This window comes from Heterodontus francisci, chromosome 10, assembly GCF_036365525.1.
Source record: "Heterodontus francisci isolate sHetFra1 chromosome 10, sHetFra1.hap1, whole genome shotgun sequence".
NCBI lineage: Eukaryota > Metazoa > Chordata > Chondrichthyes > Heterodontiformes > Heterodontidae > Heterodontus > Heterodontus francisci.
In genome coordinates, this window is record NC_090380.1 from 105,754,841 (window position 1) to 105,776,036 (window position 21,196).

Below are 21,196 nucleotides of genomic sequence, written 5' to 3' on the forward strand. Positions count from 1 at the left end.
CCACATCTGCTGACGAGGTCAAAGGCTTTGGTGAGATCAATAAAAGCAATGTAGAGGGGGATCTGTTGTTCACGGCATTTCTCCTGTATCTGACGAAGGGAGAACAGCATGTCAATGGTCGATCTCTCTGCTCGAAAGCCACACTGTGCCTCAGGGTAGACGCGCTCGGCCAGCTTCTGGAGCCTGTTTAAAGCGACTCGAGCAAAGACTTTCCCCACTATGCTGAGCAGGGAGATTACACGGTAGTTGTTGCAGTCACTGTGGTCACCTTTGTTTTTATAGAGGATAATGATATTGGCATCGCGCATGTCCTGTGGTACTGCTCCCTCGTCCAAGCACAGGCACAGCAGTTCATGTAGTGCTGAGAGTATAGCAAGCTTGGCACTCTTGATTATTTCAGGGGTAATGCTGTCCTTCCCAGGGGCTTTTCCACTGGCTAGAGAATCAATGGCATCACTGAGTTCTGATTTGGTTGGCTGTATGTCCAGCTCATCCATGACTGATAGAGGCTGGGCTGCATTGAGGGCAGTCTCAGTGACAGCATTCTCCCTGGAGTACAGTTCTAGGTAGTGCTCAACCCAGCGGTCCATTTGCTTGCATTGGTCAGTGATTATGTCCCCTGATTTAGATTTGAGGGGGATGATCTTCTTGATGGTTGGCCCAAAAGCTCTCTTAATGCCATCATACATTCCTCTGATGTTTCCGGTGTCTGAGGCCAGCTGAATATGACTGCATAGGTGTTGCCAGTAGTCATTTGCGCAGTGCCTGGCTGCTCTTTGTGCATTGCTTCTGGCTGCTTTAAGTGCTATGGATGTTAACTCACTGGGGGCTTTCTTGTAGTTTAACAGTGCAATGCGCTTCGCGGCGATGACAAGTTCCAGCTCTTCATTATGAGATTGAAACCAGTCTGCATTCCTCTTCGCACGTTTGCCGTAGGTGGTCAAAGCTGACTCATAGATGGCGTCTCTGATGTGGGCCCACTTGGTCTCAGCATCCCCTGTGGGACTGTTTTGAAGGGCTGTTACAAGTGAATTTAGAAATTTTTGTAACAGCTGTGGATGAGAAATTCTGCTCGTGTTGATGCACGGGTGGCCCTTCTGCTTGGAATGATGCAACTTCTTTGGTCTGAGTCTAACCTTGCTGCACACCAGGGAGTGGTCAGTGTCGTAGTCCGCACTTTGGAAGCTGCGTGTGATTTGAACACTGTTTAAGGCGGCTCGCCTTGTGACAGTGAGGTCTAGCTGGTGCCAATGACGTGATCTTGGGTGCCTCCATGAAACCCGGTGACAGGGTTTAGTGTGAAAGAACGAGTTGGTGATGCAGAGGTTATGATAGGTACACAACTCAAGCAGTCTCTGCCCGTTCTCATTCATCCTTCCAACGCCATAGCGCCCAAGGCAGGAGGGCCATGAGTCATGGTCGGCCCCAACCCTGGCATTAAAGTCCCCCAGCAGGAATAGGTGTTTGGTGTTGGGGATGCTGCTAATGATGTTATGGAGTTCCTCGTAGAACTGGTCTTTAGCTTCAGGTGGGGAGCAGAGTGTTGGAGCATAGATGCTGAGTAGGTGTACTAGACCAGAGGCGGTGAACAGTCGGATGGACAGTATGCGTTCCGAGCCATTTGAGGGAGGCTCTATCATGCTGAGCAAGGAGTTTCTGATGGCGAAGCCCACTCCATGCTGTCTTGGTTCTTCAGGATCCCTACCCTGCCAGAAGAAGTTATAGTCTTGCTCTGTTAGAGATCCGCTCACAGGGAGGCGAGTCTCCTGAAGTGCTGCGATGTCTACATTGAGTCTGCTGAGCTCGTTGTTAATGATGGCGGTCTTCCGAGAATCATTGATTTGTGTAAGGTCTTCCGGCAGGCCAGGACAGATAGTTCTGACGTTCCAGCTTGCAAAACGAAGGGCTGGTACCTTCTTTCCTTTTTTCATGTTGTTTGGTGCGGTGTTGCAGTCCACTTTTCGGGCAATGACCCTGAGCTCCAAGCACCCATTGAAGCAGGTGGACTGTGGCGGGACAGAACCTTATTGACCGGGGGCTGCCCGGTTTGAGGCGGGCGGTAGCTGTCCAGTGAGGTGCGATGACCTCTCCCACCGACAAAGGCAACCCGTGGCGCCCAATCTCTACGCCAATTGAGCTGGACTTATAACCTGTAACTGCTGCCTTCCGTGTTGTTTCAGTCGCTGTGAGGCGACTATGGAGTGACCTCTCCAAGGCGCGTGCCTGGGCGAATGTATAGAGGTTGTGAGTTGCCCAAACGTCAAAACCCCCCTATCGGCCTTTCTGGTGGGATCCAAAGGAGTGCAAAGCACGACGTTTGGCACCGGTATGGCTGCAGGAACTGCCGGAAACATGCCAAAAGTGACACATGACCGCCTATGGTGTTCCGCTCCGGATTTTCTGTTAGGGTTTACTCTCTTAGCCTTGGTCTCTCCTGAGACGCCCACAAGACAGTGGGGTTGTTAGGGCCCCTACACAGGTGTAGGAGGATGCCGGTGGGAGGAGGGGGTGCGAGGGGGAGGGGTGGAAGAAAGGGGGTGCGAGGGGGAGCTGGGAAGGGGGTGTGAGGGGGGGGAGGGGTGCGGGGGGTGGTGGGGTTGGGTGAGCTGAGAGAGTGGAGCTGGGAAGGGGAAGGGGGGGAAAGGGGATGCAGGTAATAAGCCATTTCCTCAAAGAGCAGAATAGAAACAAGGAAATGAGAGTAATTAGGAAGGTGTTTGTCTCCGCCCCTTTTACCCACTGCTTCGACTGAATGCGGTGGTACCGGGGACCTGCGAGTGTGGGAGCTGCAAAGCAGTTAACAAAAGCAGACAGAGCAGAGAGAGAGAGGGAGAGGGAGTCAGGCATTGGGTACCAGTCCCGTCCGCAGCTCCCTTCATCCCAAACCCAGCTGAGATTCTGGACACCAGCAACATCCCTGCACAAGTCAGCGCTGCCGACACGCTCATTTATCGCTGCAGGGGCAGAGCGCACCTTGTAAAACGCTCTAACCATTTTTGCTTGAAATTCATTAACATACTTGAACTATTTTTGAAAAAAAAAGGCATAAGGTTGCAATCGGATCTGAAACGACTTCGGGTGAGTTTTGCAATCAGTTTTTTAACAGTTCAAGTATTAAGATGTTTAAAAAATAGCATTGTGTAATATTAGTATTGCAGATGTGTTTCAACTTGAGCGAAGTACTTGTCAGGAGACAGCAATTTAAAACGTCGGGATGGGTTGCAAATGTTGCAAGGGACAGTTTTAACTATGCTTTAACAATGTGACGCATCAAAGAGCCTGCGTTTGAGATTAGATCACTGCTCAATATTCCGGAGCTAATGTTGATTTCAGTAGTTGCTGAAAGTTCCCTAACGATGATGAAACAGTGAAAATAAAATTGCATATTTTGAATAAGAATAGCTTTGTCAGCAACTGGGAGATTTTGAGGTCTTTATATGTATCACCAGTATGGAAACAGACTATTAATAGATCCGGTTGCATTCCATCTTTATTTAAATGAATTATTATTTGTTTTAAATTAATAAATTTGTGTAATCCATTTTTTAATAAAATGAAACATTACTCTGCATTGATGGATATGGGCTCATTTGTTTAAAGTGTTTCCATTTAATACAAGAATAATGACTGAATACATTGCTGCATCTTTTAAAAATATTGCGATTATTAGTAATCGGATAGAAGGCTTCCTCTGTTATTATGCTTCTTTCATCCCTGCTGTTTACATCCCGTGAAGATTCATCCTGAGCTGCTTTGACCGATAGTAACCCGGCTCTTGTTTGCTTTCCAGTTGATGAGAGAGGATTGTTATTGCTATTTTTTTCACAAGGAGGCAGAAGTGAGGAATTCACACCTCACTGCAAGTGAGACTGCAATAGTTGGTGGACAAGACGTAATGGTTCCAACATGTATTAAATGAAGAGTGATTTTGCAGTACAATATTTGGTATTATTTACCAGTGTACTGAACGTAACTTTTTAAGTAACTTTTTAACTTTTGGAAGTAATAACGACAGAGCAGTGAATCCACACTTCAAGTCTTTTTATAATCATTATTTTAAAAAAATAATTTTAAAATAAACATTATTGCTAGTTATGATTCTCAACTGTGATACAAATTCTGCCAGGAAAAAGGTAGGTGGGACTTCTAAGGCTTCCTAAAGTGTGGGTTGATATAAAAAGGACATTGCCTTAGGCGGTTTGGTGATGCAAGCATATCTATCGAGTAGGGTGCTGCCCTGTAAATTGTTGAGGCATCTCCCAACCCCCACCCACTTGGACTAGTTTCTGTCCCATCACTCCACAGAGCAAGATCCCACTGTCTGCTAAGGTGTCTGTGGGGAGAGGTGGAATGGTGAGAGGACTGGGTTCTTTCTGTAGGGAAGGAGGGGCAATTGAGTCACTAGTCAACTCCTCTTGAGTGCACTTCTATGCTTGGTTCAAAAGTGCAGATGGATCAAAGGTTCCTAAGGTTCAGGAATGGGAAGGAATGACTTACTAGTGAACCCTGGACTATTAATCCAAGAGATGTGAATTGAAATCCCACCATGGCAGCTTGGGAATTTCGATTCACTTATCTAAATAAATCTAGTAATGGTGAACATGAAACTACTGAATTGATGTTAAAAATGCTATCTGGTTCACTAATGCCCTTTCGGGAAGGAAATCTTCACTTCTTAACCTGGTCTGGCTTACATGTGACTCTATACCCACAGGAATATGGTTGATTCTTAACTACCCTCTGAAATGACCTAGCAAGCTACTCAGTTGTTACCACCACCTTCTTGAGGGCAATTAGGAACGGGCTCGTGACACCTGCTTCCCATGAATAATAAAAAAGTACATGGAAAATAAAAAAGTCATCTTTTATAAAATATTTATTCTGATTAAGTGTCATCTTGCTGTTGTTCCAGAACGCTATCTAGTCAGAATCCATGGCGGACCCCAAGTCAGTCTGCGTCTCGGTTGATGAAGTGGTCTCTAATGGGATGACTGCCCAACATGCCCCCATGTTTCAGATGCACTTAAAGAAAGTCGAGAACGGGGTGTCAGAGGCCCACCGCTTCTCCTACTTGCCGCGACGGCTTGCTGTCACTATTGAGTTCAAAGACCTCTCATACTCCGTCTCCGAGGGCCCATGGTGGAGGAAGAAGGGTAAGAAACATTTAGTGAAGGGTTCCACATTGGAGGAAAGCTACACACCGATGGAAATTAAACGTTGTTGGCTACATTGAATTATAATGAGTCTGTGTTTATGCTAAAGTGCTCACATCTGTATCGAAAATATGTAAGTGTTTATATGAGAGTGTATATATCTAGTATATATAGCAGTCCTGCGTCTATATATATATAGTATATATAACAGCCCTGGCTCAAACTCTCATACTGTTTCCCAATTTCATAACTAGCTTTGATGGCACTTGCAATTATCCTATCACACCCTCAGGACCTCCCAAAAATACTTCACAATTGGTTAATTATTCCTGAGGTGTAATGACTGTTGTTATGTCGCCAAACATGCAGCAAAGCCTCACAAACAGCAAATGCGAACGATGACTAATCAGTTAATATGGTTTTGGTTGAAAAAACAGTGTTGGTCAAGCGAGCTGCCAGCTCTTCATCCACTAGTAACAAAGGATTTTATGTGTTTTTGCCCACCTCAATAGGGGGCCCTTTTAATGTCTCACTCAAAAGAATGCACCTCCTCAGTAGCGCACAGGAGCGTACCCTAGACCACAAGTGTGAGTTGTACTTCATGCCTGCAAATTTGCCCAGTGGAATGTCAGCCGGCTGTGATGTTGGGAGAGGCCTCGCAGGGAGGTGCTGGAAGGGTCGGGTTTGAGGTGAGGGAGAGGCCCCGCAGTATTTTGTGGTGCTAGGTAGATATTCCTGCTCCTCCTTGCTTAACAAAAAAAAAATCACGTTTTTTTTCTGGCTGTTTCCTGATCAGAATGCCAGCTTGCAATGCGAGCACATAAAACATATCCCTTAAAATTATAATCTGGATCCTAACTACATCTGTAGGACCACTATTTGCATGGGCAAGAGGCTGATCACTTGCTTCAGGCAGGTGGTTTGTTTGCTCAGTAGTAAGCCTCCTGTAAAAGTTACAGTGGGTTGATTGTCCAGGTTAATGAGGCAGTAAGGCTGCTGACTCCACTTTTCGGCCCTTAACGTCGAGTTAGCATTGACCTTCTAGAGTGAAAATTGGCTCCTTCACTGTCTGCTCCCCCACACCCCCTCCTCCCCAATATCTGTAAATCATGGAGTGGAGCTTAGAATCCACAGTCTAATGATCTGAGAGATAAGAATGCTACCTAATGAGTTAAGCAGTGATGAAAGAAAGGATATGCACTGATTTCACATCTATCACAACCTCAGGCCTTCCAAAATGCTTCACAGCGAGTGAAAGATTTTTTGTGCAGTCACTGTTGTAATGTAGGGAAACGTGGATCGTTATAAGTAAAATCAGAAAGTCACATTTCTGAACCTCTCCTCAGACCTCTAAGTGCCGTGGCCCGCTCCTGTTTCTAAGGCGGGATTATTTCTAGGGCAAATCCATGAGGTTGGCCTGGAGTTGTGCCTCACTGATTCTAATGTATGGAAGATCTGTGGGAGCTACAGATCCCCACACGCCTGAAATCCCAGTTTGTGGTCTTGTTAGGGAAAACGCTGGGATCGTGTGTGACACTGATTTCATTCCCTGTCTGAGTTTACCCTCCGTTGAAATCAGCAGAAAGGAATACTGGGTGGAGTGTAAAATCGACATTCCACCTGATCCTGTGGCTTTCCTGCCCGGTGAGCTAGGTTGAAATGAGCTCCCATATTGAGAATTAAACCATTTCTTGTTTTGGCCGTTCACACACTTTGCATTTTGGAACCACAGAAACTTGCAGCACAGAAGGAGGCCGTTTGGATCATTGTGCATGCACTGGCTCTTTGAAAGAGCAGTTGTGATTAGTCCTGCAGACCCGCCTTTTGGCAGTAAACCCTACAAGTTTCACATTCTCAAGTACCTGTTCAAAAGTATTTATGGAATCAGCTTCCACCACCTTTTCAGGTACAGCTTTCCAGATTCCGAACACTCTGCGTAAAGGCATAGCCCATCGAGTCATGTCGGCTCTCCATGGAGCAATCCTGTACTCGATCCCCGTAGCCTTGCAAGTTTATTTCTTTCATCTCATCTCCCCTCTAGATCTTTTGCCAATGATTTTGAATCAATGTCCTCTTTTTTTTATTATTCATTCATGGGATGTGGGCGTCACTGGTTATGCCAGCATTTATTGACTCACTTGCCAGAGGGATTAGTTTTTCTCTATCTACTCTATCAAACCTCTCATCATCTTGAAAACCTCTATTAAGTCACCTCATAACCTTCTCTGTTCCAAGGAAAACAGTCCTAACTTTTCCAACCTCTCCTCATAACTGAACTCCCTCATCCCTGGTACTATCCCGGTCAACCTCCTCTGTACTCTTCCCAAGGCCTTTGCACCTTTCCTGACGTGTGGTGCCCAGAATTGCCCACAATACTCCAGCTCAGGCCCAGCCAATAATTGTAAAGTTCTAGCATGATCTCTTTGCTTTTATATTCTATCCCTGTATTTATCAAGCCAAGAAATCCATATTCATTTTTAACCACCTTATCAATTTGCAGTTTAAGGATTTGTGTATATGGATACCAAAGCCTCTTTCTGCCACAGTGAAACAATTACATATGGCTTCTGCAAGTTTTTTTGCTTTACAGCTATGTATAATTTCATTGAAAAAAATCTTGCAGAAACATCCTAAAATATGGGGAGAAATTGTGCTTTAACGAGGTACAATGCACCATAATGCAACATAGCAGCTTTTATTGCTGGTTACTGTCGGTTGTTGACCGAGAGTAACCTCCAGCTGAAGCTTGGCAAGCAGTCAGGAGCTGATTGGCTGCTGCTGCACTGTTGCCGGGGAGAAAGAGAAGCTAGGATGATATCACGAGGGATGGGATTTTTTCTAAAAAGTGCTTGGATTCATGAGCTGGTGTTTTTATTTGCAGTGAAAAAATAAAATTATGCATTGTGGCCAAAATACAAATCTAACGTCAAGGCGTCATCATCTGGGAGGGAAGAAGAAACATACTGCTGTATAGAAGGAGAGAGGGATGTGGAAAGGGGGGGCAGAAACATGCTACATTTGACTTTGAGGATCAATGGGACTCAGTGTCTGCACCTGTCAATAGTAGCACAACCCCATTTCCATGATAGAGGCTGAGGTCAGGCAAGCCGTGAGTTTATTTAAGCTCATTATTGTGAGTCTCTGTACTTGACCACAGATTATTTCTGGTGTGCGAATGGCCATCTGAATGAAGTCTGGTGTAAAGAAGAATGTTGCAATGTTAGTGTCACACTCCTACCCTTAAGGCTGACTTCTTTCATTCGGATTATTATTTATTTTAGCACTAAATTTCTACTTCACTTAAATTGAATATCTTTGAATTGCTGGAAAATTAATTAATTTTGGGTGCAAAAAGTCTGACGTTATCTGGAGTAAACTCGTTTGTATAATTGCTGCAAAGGCAGTGAAGTTAAGTATCCCTTTATTTGATATCTTTCAAAGAAGATAAACAGTTCAGTCACCTTAGATGCCTCAGCCTGCTCTGGGTATAATATTCCGCTGGTTTGAAGGATTTGTTGGATTTTTTTGAACCTATCTGCCAGATTTCCCTCAAGATGTTCCAGATCCAGCTTTTCTTGGATTCAAGCGAATATTTGCTTTGAGTGGAGAGGTAAAAAACACAGATTATCTAAGATGCACAACATGTCACAATGGTAACTTCACTTTACTTCACCTACACTTTTTGATTTTGCCATTTTTTCTCTCCAATTTTTTCTCATTTCATCCCTTGCCTCTGTACTGACTTCTTGCTGGGCTATGGTTTCACAGGACAACTGTAGCAACTACCCTAGTGACCATCCTTCAGGTGTGAACTGAGACAGTGATTGTTGGTGGGATTTCCAGTCAAGAAGGAAACATCACTGTCCAATCCTGTCTTTGTGCCCACACTCACACACAAATGCACTCACGCTTACATGTCATGCCACACATGCACTGCTGACGTATCAATACACACACCCTCACACGCACACACCCACACGTGCGTATGCAAACACTCTCATGCACACACATTAGCACAAACGCAGAGAGAATTGCTCACACATACACACACACAATACACACTCATGCAACAACAACTTGTATTAATATGGCACCTTTAATGTAATAAAATGTCCCAAAGCATGTCACAGGAGCGTTATAATACAAAATGTGACACATGAATGCTCACACACTTTGCAGCAGGGTTCACTGAATAGCAATTATACAGTGATCATATGTTGCATTGTGTTGGCGTGTTGGAGACAGTCACTCTGGATCACATTGAGAAGGTTATCTCTGGCCATCCCAGACTTATCCAATCTAAAATATACCATGACAGCGATAACTGTAAAGAGCTAGACATGTGCTTTGCGGTGGTTCAGTATTTTTTTTACTGTTTTCCCCTTTGTCTCCTCTTCCAGTGTCTCGTCCAAAACAGGCTATTCTTCATATGTGAGCCACACAGTGAGTGTCACACAAAGGGTAGTGGAAACCTGGAACTCAGTTCCCCAGAAATCTGTGGATCAAGACTGAAATCAACACATTTTTTTCATTCTGTCAGAGTATGAAAAACAATAACTTGCATTTATATAGTGCCTTTAATGTAGTAAAAAGTTCCAAGGCACTTCACAGGAATGTTATCAAACAAAATTTGACACTGAGCCAGGTAAGAAGATAGTAGGGCAGATGAACAAAAACTTGGCTAAAGAGATGTGTTTCAAGGAGCGTCTTAAAGGAGGAAAGAGAGGTAGCGATTCACAGGATATGACAGGATGTCAGCTGCACTAACTCATGTGTCCTGTCCCTTTTATCTGTTCGGTTTTGGGGGATTCCTGGTGTTGCAAATCAGATATTTTTTCTTCCAAGTGTAGAGAATGAAAAAGTCTTTTTTGACTGCTCTGCTGCTGAGTTATAATAACAGATTAGGGAAATAATCTTCCTTTAACTTTAGACAGAGATGAAAAGTACACCCCTTTGTAACCTTTAAATTATAGACTTTAAAGGACAGCAGATGAGACTCAGTTTCTTGATTTTATTTTTTAAAAGGCCCTAATTTTGCTATGCTACTATCAAGTTAAAATTCTTTTACACTGTAGATAACAATATTGGAAGTCTGAAATAAAACCACAAAATTGTGGAAATACACAACAGAACCCTAAGAATATTTTAAACTATCTATTTTGAATGTCATCCTTTGACAAAACTGAGAACTGTGCAGTTAATTAAGTCCCCTAATGGAGTTACATGAAAAGATGGGGGACAAGCAGATATAAAAAGGGAGTGACAGAGTGATATGAGTTGGTGAACAGGGTAGGTTTACGCACACTGTCTGTTTTCCACTGTTGCTGACTCAGTACAGTGACCATCTTTGTCTACTCCTCTCTCTTTATAACTTTCCAGTCATGAGCCAGTAGTCTGGGCACAGTTACGCAATGCGTGGACCTGAGGGGGCGACTCCACTCTCGCCCCCGAGTGCGTACGGGGAATCAAGGGCTGCGTGCCTGCATTAGTTTTAGTTTAGAGATACAGCACTGAAACAGGCCCTTCGGCCCACCGGGTCTGTGCCAACCATCAACCACCCATTTATACTAATCCTACACTAATTCCATATTCCTACCACATCCCCACCTGTCCCTATATTCCCCTACCACCTACCTATACTAGGGGCAATTTATAATGACCAATTAACCTATCAACCTGCAAGTCTTTTGGCATGTGGGAGGAAACCGGAGCACCCGGAGGAAACCCACGCAGACACAGGGACAACTTGCAAACTCCACACAGGCAGTACCCAGAATTGAACCCGGGTCGCTGGAGCTGTGAGGCTGCGGTGCTAACAACTGTGCCACTGTGCCGCCCTGTGTCTGCTTCCTGTAAGCACTTCCCTGTCCCCATCCCCTCTGGGCATGCCCCCCCCCCCCACCAAGCCCATGCCCAGCACACCAACACAGCTGGGCATCCAAGAATTCGGAATCAAGTTTGAATGCTGGGACCAGCTCCGAGTATTTGCCTTATAACGACAGAACATTTCTGTGGGTCTACAATGCTGCTGATTCCCTAAACATTACATTGCACTACAGAGAGCAGAACGAGACCCACACTCTGTTGGCACGCACTCCTATATAATAAAGCAAACCTTCATTTTAACTGCATTGTTAAGAGTAATCATTAAAATCATAGCAGTGCAAATGAGAGGGATCTGTAAGACAGAATGTCGTCCTTGAGTTTGTAATGGGTGTCTGCCCACACTCCAACCAACCATCTGCCTTCATTTTATCTCTAACTCGAGCTCCTGAGACCACAGCCCATCCATTATCCTTCATCGTTTTTGTCTTGCCCTCGGGTGCATTATTGCCACAGCTTGTTAGAAATGACTTTCAGCTGCATCTGCTCGTGGGGTGACATGGCAGCTGACAGACAGGCAACCACTCTGTGTGACCATCTTGCTGAACATAGGAACAGGAGTCGGCCATTCTGCCCCTCAAGCCTACCCTGCCAGTCAATTAGATCATGGCTGATCTGTATTTACACCGCATTTCGTCATACACTTTACTTAAAAATCTATCGATCTCAAAGCTCCAATGCATTAGAGAATGGCTCGCCAGCAAGAAGGTAAGTGGCAGGAAGGAGGGGGTTTTTCTTGGAAGGTCTCACGGGATGCAAAGGTGTGGGAGTGGGGCAGTTACTGAATGTTTCTTGTGGGGCACTTCTGCTCCTCTTGGCCCAACAGATTTAAGTGGCTTCCAGATACTTTTCTTGTTGTTTTCAGCTGACAGTAAAGTCACAGTGACATCTCCGCGCAGGCCACAGGTAAAATTGGAGCTGGCTTGTATGGTGGAAAGATGTCATTGGACCCTGATCGCCATAGTTGAAGGAGAATTCATTAACCCATTCTAAACCAATACTGCTGTCAATACCACAGGCCCATAACAAGTCATTGTTGCTTTTTTCACCCTTGGATTGGCCTTTTAATGGAAATGGCAAAATACTGCAGATGCTGGAAATCTGAAATATAAACAGAAAACGCTGGAAATATTCAGTTGGTCAAGGAGCTTCTGTGAAGAGAGAAAGAGAGTAATATTTCAAGCCAACGACCTTTCATCAGATCCTTTTATTGGCTATGTTGGAAGGAAAAAGTCACCCTTTGAGATTGGGGAGGGTGTTGGGGGGGGTGGGTGCGGGGTGGGGGCTGGGAGGGTTGTCTGCTGCAAGGCCCTTTGTCAAGAGCTGTTGGACGTCTTGCTCAGATGCTGCAGCTTCATTGTGGATGGACCCCTCTCCAACTCATTTAAATACAAACTAGGGCCATAACGAGCATAATACAGGTGTCCTGGCCTCTAGTGCTTTGCAGTCATTATCAGGCAGAAAGGGCTATTAAGCAGGCCTTAGGATAAAGCATGTGTGGAGTTGGGGCCCTGATATGCTTCAGCACGAGTGCCAAGTGTCACATTGCGACCCCCTGCAATAAAGCTATTACTGCGCATGGGGCTGCTATGCAAATAGGGCACTGTCCACCTCATCCGTCATGTATAACATAGTCCTGTGGAAGGGTAACATATGCTCCAGCCCTGCTAAACTGCCAGAAATATAGGTTTAATTACCATCTGTTCAACCCTGGTTCAAAACCACTTCAACTGTCGCCAAGTTACCAGGCAGTGTGTCAAATCTGATTAATTAAATCTGAAGAACCTATTCAGACCCAGCGTGGGCCACTACACAACAGTAGGCTTAAAAGAAGGAGCAAGAGGGATGTGTAGCCTTGTTTAATGTGGGTCGCAAAATTAGCATATAAAGCACTAAGACTGTGCTGGAGCAGCTGAAAGAAGGGAATGAAAAGGCCATTCACGCTGATCTGTGTTCATGAAACATTGATTGTTTACAATAAAGAAATGGGCAGGTAACAGGCCCTAAAACCCCAGGACACCCAGGGGAAAACTGTGACAATGCGGTTATCTCACTCCTGCCTCTTTAAAGGGATGTGCCCATCCTTGGCAAATGCTGTTGTGTAACTGATTCAGATAGACCAGAAGGTCTCAAGATTTGATCCTTGTGAGATAACTGTCTGGAACTGAGGTATTGCAATTGGCAACACCACCCAAGGAGGAGAAAATATATCAGCCCAAGATCCCTTCTCCTGATCCCTGCCGAGTAGCTTCTGCTGGGAAAGGATGAGTGTGGACATTGGGTGCAAACGGCTCTATGTTGGGTTGTGATGCTCCCCAAGGTGGAAATGCTTGCTGGCACTGTCAGACTCTCAGTTGAAGAAAGGTCACTCAGTTGAAGTTCTGGAGGGAGACCAGTGCTTGTGAAGCCATAACAAAGCTCACATCGGCCTTCAGCAGAGATGGGGGTGAAACGGGCACGTACCATCATCTGTATAAAAATAAAGAACAACTTGCATTTATATAGCTCCTTTTCATAATCTCTGGACCTCCCAAAGTGCTTTACAGCCAATTAAGTACTTCTGAAGTGCAGTTACAAATGTAATGTCGGGAACATATCTTTCGGATGAGACAGTCACTTGAGACCCTGTTTGCTGTCAGGTGAACGTATACAGTACAACTTTGAAGAAGAGCAGGGGAGTTCTCCCAGTGTCCTGGCCAATACTTATCCCTCAATCAACATTACTAAAAAAGTGCACAAAGTGGTAGTTATCATATCGCTGATTGTGGGAGCTTGCTGTTACATATGCTACGACAGTGACGGCACTTCAAAAAGGTTCTTAATGATCTGTAAAACACTTTGGAACATCCAGAGGTTGTGAAAGGTGCTATATAAATGCAAATTTCTCTTTCTTTAGAAGAGCTGATTATACAAGCCAGTATTGATCCTCAGAGTATTTAGTGGGCCATTTGCAATTTTCAGAAATCCAGTGCAGCCAAATTTCCGATATCTGCTGACAGCCAATGTGATTCTGTTCCACAAATCATAGGCAATTCATGTCCGAATTTCCAACAGGTGAAATGCTGAAACCCTGGACGTGCTCTGGAATCTGACTCTACCAGAGATTTCCCACCATACAATGACAAAGTCCTGTTGTTTCAATGTGTGTGTGTGTGTGCTTGTATGTAACCGATTAGGTTAGTAATCTTTATATGGACTCCTTGCGGGCCAGGAGTGCTCTCCCAACTCCCAGGGCCATTCAAGGATACCTTGGTCCTCTCCTGCCCCAGACTTCTCTCCCAATTCACCCACTACCCTCTTCAACTGCGATTGTTCCCGATGCCCCACTTTGCTCACTTGCCTCATCAGTGAATAATTCCCGTGGGTCCCCCATGGTGGCCTGACCTTCCATCACTTTCCTCTGTTGCTCTGATGGCATTTGACATCATTCCTGTCAGAATCAGACAGAAGTCAGGTTCGGGGGCAATTGTGGGGGCTGGGGGGTGGTGGGTGGCTTGGGGGCTGGCGGGTGGGTGGAATTCAAATGAGGCCTGGAGTTAAAATCTTCCAGGACTCACACCCTGGGTGGCCATTGGGGCCCACACCCCTAACTCTTGCCCCCAAGTTAAAATTGACTCCAATGAATCGGAAGCAGCCTCAATCCATTTTCTAGTGAATGTAATTGCACAGCACAACCAGGTATTAAAATTGCAATGTCATGGAGAGGTCATATAGAGAGTGGTGTGAGAATTAGGAAGGTGTCACTGGTACAAGAAGGAGTGCTGATATGAGGTTGGGAATTCAGTGCATTATTGTGGCAAAGTAGAGGGAACTTATACTCTGGAATCGGACTCTGCTGGACCTGGCCTGTGAGTGCTTGATGGTGACACTAGGGTCTGGATCTTTGGCTCCCACCGGGGCTGGGTTTGGAGGGGGGGGGGGCGGGGCTGAAAATTAGCCCATCTGGTCAGCTTGCCGGTTCACCGGCTCCATCATTCTTCCGAGTCATTTTTGCAGAGGTGGGATTGGGGCTGGCAGGACTACTGGCCCACGCGTGGCGAGTAGCCAATTAGACTTGTTAAGGCCCTAATTAAGTCCAATTAAAGGAGGCTGAGTGGGATTTTCAGTCGGCCTCCCGTTTCCCTCACTGGGGGGGAGCCAGTTTAGGATCGTGGAGGCGGGCACCCAGCAGCAGGCTGGGGAACAGCACCCCAGGCAGGTGCTCTGATGAAAGGTCACAGACCTGAAACATTAACTCTGTTTCTGTCTCCACAGATGCCGCCTTACCTGCTGACTATTTTCAGCACTTTCTGTTTTTATTTCAGATTTCCGGCATCCGCAGTATTTTGCTTTTATATTAGCCTAGAGGCCCTTCCTGTCTCCTTGGGTGCAAGTAACATTCATGCCACACAAGTGCCAAGCTATGACCATCTCAAACAAGAGAGAATCTAACCATCTCCCCTTGATGTTCAATGGCATTACCATCGCTGAATGCCCCACTGTCAACGTCCTGGGGGTCACCATTGACCAGAACATAAACTAGAGCAGCCACAAAAATGCTGTGGCTACAAGAGCAGGTCAGAAGCTGGGAATTCTGCAGCGTGTAACTCACCTCCTGACTCCCCAGTGCCTGTCCACCATCTACAATGCACAAGTCAGGAATACTCTCCACTTGCCTGGATGGGTCCAGCTCCAACAACACTCAAGAAGCTCAACACCATCCAGGACAAAGCAGCCCGCTTGATTGGCACCCCATCTACAAACATTCGCTCCCTCCACCACTGACGCACAGTGGCAGCAGTGTGTACCATCTACAAGATGCACTGCAGCAACTCACCAAGGCTCCTTTGACAGCACCTTCCAAACCTGCAACTCTACCACCTAGAAGGTCAAGGGAAGCAGATGCATGGGCACACCACCACCTGCATGTTCCCCTCCAAGCCACACAGCATCCTGACTTGGAACTATATCGCCGTTCATTCACTGTCGCTGGGTCAAAATGCTGGAATTCCCTTCCTAACAGTACTGTTGGTGTATCTACATCCCAAGGAGTGCAGCAGTTCAAGCAGGCAGCTCACCACCACCTTCTCTAGGGCAATTAGGGATGGGCAATAAATGCTGGCCTAGCAAGCGACGCCCACATCCCACAAACGAATAAATAAAAAGAGCAGCCACAGGCTGCCCTGTAAAGGGATTCCCCCACCACAGTGGTTGCTGAATCTATTTTTGATTGAAGATGTAAAACAGTTGGAGAGAGGCGCCTCCATGTTGAAGTGACCTCTCTGTTACCTACCTTCCATTATAGCCTGAGTTCCTCTCAAGCTGGAAGGCCTCTGATTGGCCCTCCAGCTTCGAGAGCCTACCCACAACCCTTAATTGGACAGAAAACCTATCTCCATTGCCAATTAAAGGGGCACCCCTGTGAAAATTCCAATCAGTTTCTGTTCCCCCCTGCCCCCACACTTCCCACCAACCGGGGGTGGGTTTGGGACCTGGAAACAAGCCCGACTGCTGTTTCCCACCCCGGAGGGAAATTCCAGCCTCAGGTGCCTGAAATGGAAAGTATTTTGTGCCTCTGTACTAATGCCCTGCATACTGTAGATTGTTAATATTCATTAGAAAATAATATATAATTATTAACAGATGTCCTGTGGCATTGCTCACAGTAAATCTGTGTATCTTAATGACAGGATGGAGGCTCAGCAAAGGGGCTTTCTACAGAATGTGTGCAGGAGCATGCAGAAATAATTAAAATATGGGATGGAACAAAGGATTCCTCCAGAAGTACACAATGATGGTATCAGTTGAAATCCAAAGTCCATTTTCTTTTTCCCTAGACATTTCCACCAGTTATTCCCTGGGGATGTTGATTCCTTGCTGGGGCACCATGTCACGGATCCTGGTCTTCCCCCAAGTAACTGTGAGTCTTGAATGTGAGTGGCTGGCTGTTTGACTAAGGGGGCCATCACAACAGAGCCTGCTCTTTCCCTCAGCTAACATCCACATGTTTATCCTTCCAGCAGGAGGGGGAGATTGCTGGTCTGTTTCCTCTTCCATAACTGAGGCAAGCTGAGGCAATTGTTTTGTTGCGCCCTCACCTCTGCCCTCAACTGGGAACAGCCAACTAAAACAAACTGAAGATTAATCTGGGACTTTCTTAAAATATATAGTGTGAAAACTCACTGTGTAAACTGTTTGAGTCACTGAGCCATCCCTTTATACAGTTCAGTGTGAACAAGGTAGTACACAGGCTGTGCTGAAAACAAACAGGTCAGTAAACTGTAGTAAGCCTGTAGCTGCCTGGCTGAGGCCTGGAGATTAAAAGGATGTTATGGCTTAATGGGATTTTTCATTATAATTTACAGCCTAGGCTACCCATATCTTAACTGTTGGGCATCCCTGGCTGCTGGAAGGGTTCTATGACAATGTTTTTTATTGTTCCCACAAGACTGCCAAAATTGTGTCTGTAGCTTCTTCATGTTCCTCAAACTCCTTCCTCTAACACCAAATGGCCTTTGGCTGTGGAGAACCTGGGCTTTTTATTTTTCCTTCTCATCTCCAGATGAAAACTGTATTGTGAAGAATTTCAAAGATGTGGTGTTGTTATGGCTATAAGGTGATATTGTTGATGAGTAGTGATCTGCAATGGCATGGACTCCTGAATGACAAAACAAGTCTTTCATTTATATAGTATCTTTCATGACCTCAGAACGTCCTAAAGCACTTTGCAGCCAATAAAGTACAAGAACACAAGGGGTAGGTTGTATTATCCACCTAACATCTCTCATAAGCACACTTTCTCTTCTTCACCTTAATCTCTCTCTCTTTCAACATCCAGGGGGCTCTGGATTTGTTTGCCCTACCTTTTCCCTTCGTGGGAATATACCTTGACTGTGCCTGAACTATCTCTTCTTTAAAGGCAGCCCATTGTTCAGTTACCATTTTGCCTGCCAACCTTTGATTCCAATTTCTGATGAAGGCTCACTGACCTGAAGCATTAACTCTGCTTCTCTCTCCACAGATGCTGCCAGACCTGCTGAGCATTTCCAACATTTCTTGTTTTTATTTGAGATTTCCAGCATCTGCATTAATTTGCTTTTATTTGATTCCAATTTATCTGGGTCAGATCCATTCCTACCCCACTGAAGTTGGCTTTCTCCCAGTTAATTATTCTTACTCTAGATTGTTCTTTGTCCTTTTCTATAGCCAACCTAAACCATATGATACAATGATCACTATCCCCTAAATGTTCCCTTACTGACACTTGATCCACTTGGCCCACCTCATTCCCAAGAACCAGGCCTAACAGTGCCTCCTTTCTTGTTGGACTGGAAACGTACTGGTGTAGAAAATTCTCCTGAACACTTTCTAGGAACTCTTGCCTCTCTCTGCCTTTTACACTACTACCTTCCTTTCCTTTTGGCCTCCTTGTCTCGAGAAACAATGGGTAAGCGCCTGGAGGTGTTCAGTGGTTTGTGGAGCAGCGGCTGGAGTGGCTATAAAGGCCGATTCTAGAGTGACAGACTCTTCCACAGGTGCTGCAGGTAAAGTTGGCTGTCGGGGCTGTTACACAGTTGGCTCTCTCCTTACAGTGCTGTCTCTTTTCCTGCCAACTGCTGAGTCTCTTCGACTCGCCTCTCTTCTGCCCCACCTTTATAGCTGTCCGCCAGCTCTGATGATGGCTTGCTCCACCCAGCGGTCCATTTGCTTGTTTTGGTCAGTGATCGTTTCTCCTGATTTAGACATGATGGTTGGCCCAAAGGCTCTCTTAATGGCCTCAGACATTCCTCTGATGTTTCCGGTGTCAGAGGCCAGCTGAATACGACTGCATAGGTGTTGCCAGTAGTCATTTGCACAGCGCCTGGCTGTACTTTGCATGGTGCTTCTGACGGCTTTAAGTGCTAAGGACGTTAACTCACTGGGGGCTTTCTTGTAGTTCAGCAGTGCAGTGTGCTTAGTGGTTATGACTTCAAAGTGAGATTGAAACCAGTCTGCATTCTGCTTCTCACATTTGCCAAAAGTGGTTATTGCTGAGTCATAGATGGTGTCTCTGATATGGGCCCACTTGGTCTCTGCATCCCCTGCAGGAGTGTTTTGAAGGGCTTTTTAAAGTGAATTAAAAAACTTGTGTGACAACTATGGGTAAGAAATTCTGTTAGTATTGATGCGCAGGCGGCCATTCTGCTTGGAGTGATGTAGCTTCTTTGGTTTGAATCTAACTTTGCTGCACACCAGGGAGTGGTCGGTGTCGTAGTCCGCACTGTGGAAGCTGCGTGTGATTTGAACACTATTTTTGGAGGCTTGCCTTGTGACGATGGGGTCCAGCTGGTGCCAACTATCTTGGGTGTCTCCAGGAAACCTGGTAACAGGATTTAGTTTGAAAGAACGAGTTGGGGGTGCAGAGGTTGTGGTAGTTACACAGCTCCAGTAGTCTCTGTTCATTCTCATTCACCCTTCCAATGCCATAGCGCCTGAGGCAGGAGGACCATGAGTCATGGTTGGCCCCAACCCTGGCGTTAAGGTCCCCCAGCAGGAACAAATGTTCAGTATTAGGAATGCTACTAATGATATTATGGAGTTCCTCGTAGAACTGGTCTTTAACTTCAGGTGGGGAGCAGAGTGTTGGAACATAGATGCTGAGTAGGTGTACTGGACCAGAGGTGTTCTGAGCCATTTGTAGGTGGCTCTATCATGCTGAACAAAGAGTTTCTGATGGCGATGCCCACTTCATGCTGTCTTGGTCCTTCTAGATCCCTACCCTGCAAATAGAAGGTGTCGTCTTGCTCCCTTAGTAATCCGTTCGCAGGGAGGCGTGTCTCCTGAAGTGCTGCAATGTCTACATTGAGTCTACTGAGCTCATTGTTAATGATGGCGGTCTTCCAAGAGTCATTGACTTGTGTAAGATCTTCCGACAAATGCAAGTCTTCTTGCCATTTTGGTTTTGTTATGCAATGGTGACCTGCTTGAAAAGGAATAAGTTTAAGATCTGTGAGCTGTATGACTTTTGGTGAAAGGTCATTCACCTGAAACGTTAACTCTGTTCCTCTCTCCACAGATGCTGTCTGACCTGCTGAGTATTTGCCAGCAGGGGAGGTGGTGGTGAAGTGATAATGTCACTGGACTAGTAATCCAGAGCCCAGGCTAATGCTCTGGGGACATGGATTCAAATCACACCACAGCAGATGGTGAAATTTGAATTCAATTAATAAATCTGGAATTGAAAATCTAGTTCAATGATGACCATAAAACCACCATCTGGTTCACAAATGCCCAATAGGAAAGGAAATCTGTCATCCTTACCTGGTCTGGCCTACATGTGACTTCAGTCCCACAGCAATGTGGTTGACTCTTAACTGCCCTCTGCAATGGCCTAGCAATTTACTCAGTTGTCAAGGGCAATTAGAGATAGGCAATAAATGCTGGCTGTGCCAGTGATGCCCACAAATAAAAAAAGGATTGTATTTTAGATCTCCAGAATCTGGTTTGCTACACATAATGCATTCTTGCCCTCTATTGGGGTAGAGGAAGGGAGAGATTTACTCTTTGATGGCTAGTGGGGGTTGGAGAGAAATTTTCCAGATATTTTCCACCTTTAAGTGTCATGGATTTTTATATGCTTTCATGCCTCTCCCAGGAGATTACATGGCTGCAGGGAGTCGGGATTGACAGAGTCTATTCATGATGTGCCAGGCAGCATGAGTGTGGGGCAAGCTCGATAAACCAACTGGTCTCTTCGTACCTACCATTTTCATATATTTGTACTTTGCAGTGACCTCTGCTCTACCTGACTTGAAAGTGCTTGAGACTGACACAGGGGGCTGGATTTTTAGACCCTGCTGGGGCCGGCTCGGAGATAGGTGTGGAATTTCATGCCACTGGTCTCTGACAGTGGCATGAAATGCTGCTTTAACATCTCACACTGAAGAATGCCTGCAGAGTCTCATCGACAGGTTTGCGTCTGCCTGCAATGAATTTGGCCTAACCATCAGCCTCAAGAAAACGAACATCATGGGGCAGGATGTCAGAAATGCTCCATCCATCAATATTGGCGACCACGCTCTGGAAGTGGTTCAAGAGTTCACCTACCTAGGCTCAACTATCACCAGTAACCTGTCTCTAGATGCAGAAATCAACAAGCGCATGGGTAAGGCTTCCACTGCTATGTCCAGACTGGCCAAGAG

General features: G+C 45.6%; 1 protein-coding gene across 1 annotated transcript in view; it reads left to right on the plus strand.

Annotated features, from left to right (window-relative positions):
* The first annotated feature begins 907 nt into the window (after window positions 1-907).
* LOC137374266 (ATP-binding cassette sub-family G member 1) overlaps window positions 908-21,196 on the plus strand; it is a 64,206-nt gene continuing 43,917 nt past the window's right edge. The window contains exons 1-2 of the mRNA XM_068040062.1: window positions 908-925; window positions 4,925-5,153. Coding sequence (XP_067896163.1) covers window positions 4,934-5,153 — 220 coding nt within the window. The 5' untranslated portion in view covers window positions 908-925; window positions 4,925-4,933. The remainder of the gene's footprint in view (window positions 926-4,924; window positions 5,154-21,196) is intronic.